This window comes from Vicugna pacos, chromosome 16 (assembly GCF_048564905.1).
Source record: "Vicugna pacos chromosome 16, VicPac4, whole genome shotgun sequence".
NCBI lineage: Eukaryota > Metazoa > Chordata > Mammalia > Artiodactyla > Camelidae > Vicugna > Vicugna pacos.
This window is the reverse complement of record NC_133002.1, coordinates 36,284,997-36,295,242: the sequence shown is the minus strand read 5'-3', so window position 1 is coordinate 36,295,242 and position 10,246 is coordinate 36,284,997. Positions and strand designations below refer to the sequence as shown.

Here is a 10,246-nt window from a genome sequence, read left to right as displayed (position 1 = left end):
GCCAGCTGGGAACAAAAAATGAAACTTACAAGTGGGGCTAAGTGCAGGCAGATGGAGGCTCCCTCCACCTCTAACGTGCTATACAACTTCTTTGGGATGAAGTTTCCCTATCTGTGCTACCTCAACTGTGTGGCCAAAACGAAAACAGATGGGACAGCACAGCAGGTAAAGGTTTAAAGCCGGCCTGAGGGGGGAGTCCTCAGTTCTGCCACTTACCAGTCTGTGATGTTGGACAAGTTATTTTGCTTCCTTAAGCATCAGTCCCCTCATTTGCAAAACAGGTATAATCATTGTGCTTATAATTCATAGGGTTGTTGAGATAACAAATGTAAAACACTGGGTACAGAGCTTGGTGCAAATTAAGCCCCTCAAATATTTTCCAAATTATCACACCAATAATATTACACAAATCCATGCTCCCCCAGGAGATGTTCTTAGTCACACCAGTGCTGCTTCTCACTCCTGAGGAGACCCTAATCACCAATGGCTGACCCAATCCCACTTCCCTTGTCCCGCCTTTCCATGAAGGCCTTACCCAAGGGCAAAGGACAGAGGCGCAGGCATATGGGTTTAGAGAAACGTCGTGTTTAATGGTAAAGCTTAGCCCACTCCAGCACCGGGCATGGCCTGGGGTCGAAGCAGCAGGGATGGGTAGGCGACTTCCATGGAGCCTCACATGGCGAAAAGGATGAGGAAGGCAACCATCAAACAGAAGAGCCCCATGGCCTCAGACAGGGCAAAGCCCAGAATGGCATAGGAGAAGAGCTGCTGCTTCAGAGACGGGTTCCTGCCGGGGAGAGACCGAAGCTAGTCCAAGAGAAGGAAGGGGTGAGGGCATGGGTCATGGGTGGTGGTGATGGAGGATGCAAGCAGGTTAAGTGAATGGGGAGTGCTGAAACTGGGAGAGGGCTTAGCTTGCATATATCGTGGGGACTGGACAGACAAGCAGAGTACCAACATGGTGAGTTTAAATGAGCCAGGCTGGAAACATTTATTTAAATTCTGATTCAGAGGCCACTGGAAAAAAACAGGTAGATGAAATCAACTCAAAGCTAGAAGGATCTCTGCTGAGGCTTCCTCCAAATAGGGTGAAATTTACAGTAGGAGATGCTTGAGGCCACCCCAACTTACCTGGCATAGCCAATGATCAAGCTGCCAAACACTGTTCCAATGCCGGCCCCCGAACCAGCCACACCAACTGTGGCAGCCCCAGCACCAATAAACTTGGCCGCTGTGTCAATGTCCCGGGAGACGACACTGGTCTGGAACTCCCGCCTGGCCACCTGGAGCGGGATGCTGCTGTTGGAAGGCTAGAAGGAGGGGTAGAGAGGGAAGGAGAGAAAGAGAGAGAGGAAGGGAGATAGTGAGGCACAAGGACAGGTAACTGACTCCACCCCCCATCCCACCCACCTGAGCCCTGAAATTGTTGGCAAATTGCTTAGGAAGTGCGGAACGCTCAGACTGCAGAGCATGCTGGGAATTAGTCTTAGGGGTCCATTTCCAGATAGGGCTAGGGAAACTTCACTTTTCCAAGAACCTCACCTACTCAGAACTATTAAAGCACCACAGATTCTCTAACACTCCTCCCACTTTGGCCCAAAGGCAACTCAACTTACTTAAAGTTCCCCAGTCTAGGGAAATTCTTAAGAGGACCCATTCTCCATTACCTGTTCAGATGGGATCTCTGGCCTACTCAGGAAGGAGGCAGACACAGGCCTGATTAGACCCCTGGTACAAGAGCGGATCTATAAAATCAGAAAGACACACTCCCCTAAATCAGGCAAGAAAAAAAAAAAACCTTCAAACAAACCAAAAAGCCCTAAGTGCTGAGCTTCTGTGAAAAATAACTACAAATATTATAAATAAAACAAGCCTACTCTGTTTCAAGGTCAGTTAATGTAGTCCTATGTGTACCAGTCAAGCCTGCACCAGAGACAGCTGTCCTGAGACCCTGGTGTAGTCAGCAGTAGCAACCTTCCCATTTAAAACTGAGTGATAAAATTCACTTCCATGGGCACAGCCCTTATCAGTAATTCAGAATGGAACAAAACCCCACACTAACATCAAACCAAGTACAGGAAAGAAGGTTTATATCCAGATCACCAAAGAAATCAGAAGGGGAAAATATTATTATGCTAAAATGTAGTCACTGTTACACATTCTGAATGGAGTGGGTCAGCAAGTCAGCTGAGGCTCCTGAAACAACCACCTAAGCAGAGACTCCTGTAAGGAGGCTTTCTTGCGCTATTTCAAGAAATATAATTTTGCAGTCCTAATACAGATGCATGAATTCCACCTCGCAGGGTGCAGCCTGGGCATCAGGATTTTTAAAAGCTCCCTAGGTGATTCCAATGTGCAGCCAAATTTGAGAATCACTGTTTCAGTGGACTGTTCAGCTATGGCCAAGCCAGACTAGGGGTAAAGGTCAGATCCAGACTCTCAACACATTCCAAAGCCAAGATAGATTGATTTACAGGCCCAAGTAATCAGAGGTTAACTGCATCACATCCAACAGCTTCCCTAAAGGGGCAACATCATCAGGATGCCAAGCTCCTCTCAATTCATTCATTAAACAATGAAGTCTCCCACCCCGGAGGAGCAGCTTACCAGAGCAGGAGGAATGAGTAGCGCCCTGGTGGTCTGCATTTTTTCAGTCTGCAGAAGAAAAAAAAAAAATTCATTGACAGCCTGGTTGTTTGCTTATAGTGACGACCTTCGGTCGTCCCCTTCACCCGGCCTGTCGTCCCCGGACCACGCTCTTCCTCGAACCGTGCCCCAGATGAGGAGAACATTAGAGGTCAGAGGGACAGCGCGAACTCCCGGTCCACCACTTTTAGAGCGACAGGTCTGCAAAGGAAGGTCATGGAGATCGAAAGTAGAGGAAGGAGACCCGAGCCCCAGGAGGGAAATGTTGCCCAAAGAGAATGGTCTCGCGGGAAGACTGGAGGCAGAAACTAGGCAGGTGCCGCTCAGGCTCCTGCCCATTTTACACAGCTGTCCACGGCCTGCTGGGACAGTTAATCGATCATTACCGTTGGTAATTAACATTGTTAAGGCTATAGACCCCCATCGCCTTTCCCGGCCCGAGGGGCAAATGCCCCTCCACATAACCCTGCCGCTTGATGGCTTTCGGCCCCAAGTCACCTGCACTCCCACTGCCCTGCTGCCCCTGCTAGGACCACAGCGCTCGCCCGGCTCAAGGTGACTGACTCACCTCCCGGCTTTAGCCCTAGGACTCAGAGCTCAGCTACCCGACCCACGTGTCCGGGGCTCCCCCAACTCTCATTGGCCGCAATCCCCCACGCCTTCATTGGTTAACATCCTCAAGTCCTCCTTTCTTAGTGGTTTTCCGCAGCTTCTTCCTTTCTCTCCACAGGAGCTTCGTGGCAGTTCCCGCCTCCATGCGGGTAAAGGCGGGGTTTTTCTCCGAGAAAAGGCTTCCGATTGGTCAATCCCTGAAGTGTTCGACCATAGAGTCGGCTGGACTCAGAGGTTCCGTAACATCCCGCACAAAATGGCGGCCAAGGTGGAAAGCTGCAGAAAAAGGCGTGGGAGAGATGACCGGACGCCTTCCGCAGAAAGACACATGACCTTGGACCTTAGCCTTCATTCGAGCGCGCGAGCCTTGAGGCGCGTTGCATGTTGGGATTTGTAGTCTGGTCAGCCCCCTCAGTTTCCGCGCCCCGCCCCATTCCCGGACGGCAGAGATCCCGCGAGATGTTCTTCCCGAGGCTGGGAGAGCCAACGCCTTTGGAGCAATTCGCGCCCTAGTGATTCGAAGAAGTGTAGCGTCCGCTGAGGAGCTTAAAGATCGATTGCCGGCTCGGAACTTCGCTAGTGGGCGAACGCGCTTATGTGGACCTTTGCTGGTGTTGAGCAGTCATGTACTAGCAACCAGTTGGTTTCTGTTTTTAAAAAAAAAATTTCGTGTTGTGACAACATTCTAAGGATAAAACACAATATCCTCATAGAGAACCGACCAAAGGATAGGAACAGGTAGTTCACTGAAGAAGAAATATAAATGGAAGGAAAGAATGTTCTGCTTCACTATTCAAAGAAATAGAAGTTTAAACTGAACATTTCACATTTATCGAAAGAACACAGTTCTTTTTATTAATGTGAGCCAGGCACTTCTGTACTGCTGATGAGAGTATGAGTTGGAGCTTTTCTTGAAAGCAGTTTGGCATTGCTGACTGAAAGGCTTTGAATGGTCCATCCTGTTTGACCCAGAAATTCTTGAGGAATTGGGAGCCTTTAAACTCTCCATCCTCTTTGACGCAGAATATCACAGAAATCTATCCTGGAGAAAAAAAATCAGAAATGCAAAGATTTTCTTCAAAGGATGTACCTTGCAGAGTTTATCAAAATTGGAAACAAGTAAATGATAGTTAAGTAATTTATGATAATTTCACTTGATGAAATAAGCAGACATTTTAAATCATCTCTTTTGTTTGTTTGTTTTTCAGCTTAAGTAATAAAAATTTATTAAGAATTCCTGGAATGATGGTTGTCATCTCCCAGCCTCGAGGGAAGAACCAACACTAGAAAATCACCGAGACATCACACACTATCCCAACACCCCTGGCCAACATAAGGGAGGTTAGTCATTTCTCTGAAAATGAGTCAGTTGTCATTTATTCAAAAAGAGTTGGAGGGCAGATGCAGAGGGGACCATCACATGATACTGAGGCAGCATGAGGGTGTACTAAACCCCAAACTGCCTCCTCAAAAACCAGAAGAGAAAGAGATCCACTTCTCTGTGAGTTGAGTTCTTGATCACCAGGCTCAATGATTACCCTTGATGTAGCTATCACTTTGAGGTGAAACTTTCTCATGAAGTGAAATTTTTATGCTGTCGGTTCAGTACAAGCTTGTCAGCGGTGAGATAGAAAGGATTCTGTGATGGAGTGATTATCTTGTAGATGTTCTGGGCTGCCCGGATCTTGTGCTATTTTGATGTAGCCAGAGTTCTTGCCTAGTGCTTCTCTGAGGCAAGTATGGTGGGGTAAAGGGTTCACCCAAGGTCAAGTCTCAATCCCTGGCCTCATCCTTACTCCCCTCACCCCAGCCCTCCTCTGGAGTGTCAGATATAAGATTGCATTCAGGAGGCTTGTGTCTGGCCCTATTTTGGTCCCTACCTGTGAACTTCCCTGCAGGCAGCTGCCAGGAACAGGAGGAAGCTGCAGAAACTGAGGCAAGTCCAGTAAAGCCATGTTTCAGGAGTATTTTATACTGAGAAAAATTTCATGATGTAAGGCAAATTTTAAAGATAGAAATGCAGAACTGTGTAGTATTGTGAAAAAAATGGAAAAAAGATGAAAAGAAAATAAAACAGTATTAATAGTTAATTCTAGATGGTGTAATAAGATTAATTTATATTTTTATGAGTATGTATTAAATGTATAATAGAAATATATTAACATTTATGCTAATCTGGAAAGTCAAGACTCTGGACTCTTAGAAAAAATATAAGATTGAGACTTCAGATATCCTGCCAAAATTGTATAATGGAAAGAATGTGGAGTTTTGAAATTATGAAGACTTGAGTTCCTATCCTGGCTCTACCATATAACTGGATATGTGTATCTGAGCAGATTACCAAATCTCTTTTGACTTTAGTGCAGAAAGTTACCATTTATCGAGGACTTATCACATGGCAAGCATTGTGTTAGGTTCATTCACCTGTAATAGGATTTAATCCTTACAAAAATCCTTTAAGTGGGTATTAGTATCCCCATTTTACAGATTTCTCCATGTTACAGAACATCTTTTTTCAAGTTTGGCATATTTGGTAAGAAGTGGAATCAGTATTTGAACCGAGGTAGGTCTGGGTCCAAAGCATTTAACCATTAGCTCTTGAGCCTCCCTAAAACTGGAGAACCTATAAAACAAGGTTAATACTACTTACCTTATAGAAATATGAGATAAAATAAATGCCAGGCGTAGGTCAGTGTTTGGTGAATATTCCCTGCCTGTTACTACTCTAGGACAGGTTATATTTTCATGGGGGTCATCCCTAACTTTGTCTCCACATATTAATTTTTTTTTCATAAACAGATTTATCACACAGCTCTACTCATAGCACAAGTTCAAAATTGTCAAGTTTATCCTATGACCTGCTGGAAATCAGGCAGTTCAGTGCCATGTTTAGAATGTGGATTTTGGAGTTAAATAAGCAGGATTCAGATCCTAGCACTGCTACTTACTGTTGTGTGATTTGGGGCAAGACTCAACCTCTCTAAGGCTCTGTTGTCATCTATAAATGGGAGATAACTCTTTGTCAACAGTATTGTTAAGAGTAATTGAGCTAGTACATGTGGAGGTGCTCCTTTAATTATTGAAGTAAAAGGTGCTGGTAAACTAGGAGAGGATGTGGGAAGTGGAAGGTAGTTGGGAAACCTCAAATCCAGATCTGACATCTTGGGGGTTGTACCAGCTGTCTTGGAGAGGCCCAAAAACTTCTGTAGGAACTCTGAGAGGATTTCTGAGTAGGCAGAAAAGCTTTTGATGAAGGTGACAAAGGGTAAACTTGTGGGTAATAAGCCATCAGGTCCCTCTTTCCAAAGGCATTTCTGACTGTCTTTAAAACCCACCTCTTCCACCCAGAGTCTCATTTCACATCTTCACTTCCTTTGAGCCCAGTTCTTCACTCTTCCTTTAGAAGTTCATTTCTGAGCACTTAACAGCTCCAAGCACCGCACTTGGTGCTGGAAGTACACAGATGAATAAAACCAGTTTTCACACTAAAGAAACTCAAAATTAGCAAGAAAATAAATAGGTAAATAAATGCTTAAAGCTATTACCTTAATAAGCACAACAAGAACACTACCTGCAAAATACAAAGAAGGGAGGGACTAAGTCCACCTGGAGAGAAACAAGGAAGGTCTTTTTGAAAAGAAGAAAAAGATTTCTGGGCTGAGTTTTGAGGATAAACATATGTTGGCTAGATAGATCAAGGGAGAGAGTGACAATGGAAGACACTCTTCCAGGCAGAGTGAACAGTATGTGTAAAAACACAGGAAAGTTTGGTATGCCCAATCTTAGACCAGTCAGTCATGGCCAGGGGACAGCTGCATTATGACTGCCACATTTCCATTTCTGGCAATATGGCCAGACCAAGTATTCTGAAAATCCTCTGCCACACACCTAAAAACGTTACATAAAATATAACAAGTATATTTTTAAATGCAGAGCCTTGTTTTTGACAGCTAAAAGAAAATGTATTCTATATTATATCCAAATTACCAATTTCCCACAGTCTGAAAAAATACCTCCTTTGCCAAATGACCCAGCTGGTGATGATATATTCTGTAACAACAATACTAACAAATATAAAAGGAGAGTTTCTTTGGCGGGGGTAAGGAGAGAGATGATTCATGGTGATAAATGCTAGCTTTTAAATGCATAGCTGAGCTCACAAGAAAGTAAGGCGAGTCCTTAGGGACCTAAAACAAAGAGAGAACATAAAACCAAGGCAGTAAACATGTAATATTAAACTGAAGCCGCCATGGCTGGGAATATAGTGGGATAGAGATAGGGGTATCAGTCACAGAAATTAAGTGACTTGAGTTTTAATCCCCTATAGGGAGAGAAGGGTTTGGGATCTGTATAAGATAAGGAGTTAGAATTGAAATTTCCAAATAAAGCTAAGGTCCTCAAAAGGCTACACCTTTTGAAGGATGGACTTCAGATGTGGACTACCATTCACAGGGAGGTAAGAAGGAAGCTTGTCTGCCTATTCTTGGGTCTGGGTGGGGACAAAAAACTTTCCTGAGAATTTATAATGACAAGATTATACTTTATGTTGAATTCAAATCTATACCCTGCGTCCAGGAATGTCCAAGCTAAGGAATTGACATTAAAAGTGGTTCTAGGCTGGGGATGTCCCTGGGACAAAACAATGTAAAACTCCTCTGGGCCCATGCAGAATTCCCACAGTAACTGAAAAGTGATCTTCACAAAGAAACAATCCACAATGAGCAAGGATCAGCAAACATAACAAAAAGCAAGAATTTCTGGTAACACAATGTTCAGAAGGCAACTCAGCTTACAGGAGATAGTAAAATATTGTGATTAAGAGTATGGACTTTAAAGCCAGACTGCCAGTATTCTAGTCCAGGCATTCTACTTACTGTCCAGGTGATCTTGGGCAAGTTGATTAATTTCTCTTTCCACCACTTCCTTTCACAGGGTTGTCATGAGGATTAAACAAATTAGTATCTATAAAGTGCCCAGACATAGTGTCACAGATGTGTTTATTGTTATTTAAAACTAAGTATGTTTACAAAGACATAAAGAAAAAAATCAAGATGGTATAAAAAAGAACTTGCAGATTTGAAAAAGAAATAAATGGAACTTTAAAGAATGAAAAGCATAGTAATTAAAATTAAGAAAAAACTTAATGGATAGGCTAAAAAAGAGATTAATGGCAGTTGAAGTTCAGCTGAAAATAGGTCTGAGAAAATTATTCAGGTTCAAATACAAAGAAATAAAAGATCAAAAGTATGAAAAGGAGGTTAAGGGACATGGAAGGCAGAATGAGAGCTAACATACATCTGATTAGTATATTAGAAGGAGAGAATAGAGAAAATGGGAAAGAGTCAGTATTTGGAAATATAATGGCTGAGAAATTTACAGACTGTTGAAAGACACGAATCCTTTGGTTTAGGAATCTCAACAAATCCCAAGTACAACAGTTATATAGAAAAAGAAAAATCCACTACTATTCCCATTTTAGTCAAACTGCAGACCACTCTACAAAGAGAAGATACTAAAAGCTACCACAGAGAAAAAACAATTTATCTACAATGGAAAGTTTCACTGAGAAGGTAACATTTGAACAAAGACTTGAAGGAGAGGTGGTAAGGCATAAGGATATCTGGGGAGAACATATTCCAGGCAGAAAGAACAGCAAATACAAAGGTCCTGTGGCAAAAGCCTGATTAACATATTCTAGGAATAGGGATAGACCAGTTTGGACAGAGAGGAGGGAGCAAGAGGGCGTATCATTGGAGCTGAAGTCAGACAGATAATGGTGGTAGGAGTAGGGGTGGGAGAGGAGGCCTTGTAAATGTTAGCTTTATACGAATTTTGGCTTTTACTCTGAGTGAAATCATGACTCATTAGAGAGTTCTGAGTAGAGTAGTGACATAGTCTGACTTATGTTCTAAAAGTATAACTCTGAGAATTGAGTATTGAGGCAGAGGTAGGGAGATGGGGGACAAACAGCGATGCCAACTGGTGGTTATTGTAATAACTTAGATGAGAGATAGTGTGGCTTTGCCAAGATGGTAGCAGTGGAAGTGGTAAGAAATTATAGGATTCTGGTTTTAATTTGAAGGTAGAGACAACATAACCACTATGAATGAATGACAAGGATAAGCGAATGAGAGGAATTAAAGATGACTTCAAGGCTTCTAGCTTGAATAGCTGGAATAATGGAGTTGCCATTAACTGAGATAAAGTTTGACCATGATTACAGCAAGGTTTTTTTTTTTTCTTGGAAAGTGGGATTAAGATTTTAATTTTATCATATTAAGTTTGAGATGACTGTTATACATTTCAAGTGAGGGACAACATTTAGGCATTTGAATATATGAGTGTGGGGTCTAGGAGAAATCTGGGCTCAAAATATGTATTTGGGAATCATCAGTACATAGTTGGCAGTTAACATCCTGAGACTAGATGAGATCATCAAAGAGTGTATCACACCTAGGCATATTGTAGCCAAACTGTCAAAAGACAAAGATGAAGAGAGAGACTTCAAAGCAGCAAGAGAAAAGTGACTCATCATGGACAAGGAATCCTCAATAAGATTAACAGCTGATTTCTCACCATAAACTATGGAGGCCAGAAGTTAGTGGGAGAACACGTTTAAAGTGCTGAAAGAAAAGGACTGTCAACCAAGAACTCTATATCTAGCAAAAATATCCTTCAAAGGCCATAGGAGAAATTAAGACACTCCCAGATAAATAAAGACTGAGAAAATTCATCACTACAGAATTGCCCTACAAGAAATACTAAAGGGAAGTTCTTCATGCTGAAATGATAGGGCCCTAGACAGTAATTCAAATCCACATGAAGAAATAAAGAGCATTACAAAAGTAAATAGATAGGTAAATATAAAAGACAATATAAATGTATTTTTTAAAAATTCTTCTCTTCTACCTGACTTAATAGACAATTACATACTAACCATTAAATACAAAATAAATAAACAAGTTCCTTCTGTATAGCATGGGAACTA

General features: G+C 42.5%; 1 protein-coding gene and 1 non-coding gene across 3 annotated transcripts; both read right to left on the bottom strand.

The window, feature by feature from the left end:
• Positions 1-569: 569 nt before the first annotated feature.
• Positions 570-3,514, bottom strand: ATP5MC1 (ATP synthase membrane subunit c locus 1). Of its 2 annotated transcripts, none has more exons than XM_006214184.4 (5): positions 3,145-3,514; positions 2,608-2,655; positions 1,668-1,745; positions 1,132-1,310; positions 570-787 (listed from the first exon to the last, which is right to left on the bottom strand). In XM_006214184.4, the coding sequence occupies exons 2-5, from the start codon at positions 2,644-2,646 to the stop codon at positions 673-675; spliced, it is 411 nt and encodes a 136-aa protein (XP_006214246.2). In that variant the 5' UTR covers positions 2,647-2,655; positions 3,145-3,514; the 3' UTR covers positions 570-672. The 2 variants fall into 2 exon arrangements, with proteins under 2 accessions (XP_006214246.2, XP_006214247.2); XM_006214185.4 differs by having other exon boundaries at positions 3,215-3,512.
• Positions 3,515-5,081: 1,567 nt separating this feature from the next.
• LOC116283859 (small nucleolar RNA U89) lies at positions 5,082-5,354 on the bottom strand. The gene has a single exon (XR_004193557.1). It is a non-coding gene; the product is annotated as a small nucleolar RNA U89 (small nucleolar RNA).
• Between the last annotated feature and the right edge of the window lie 4,892 nt (positions 5,355-10,246).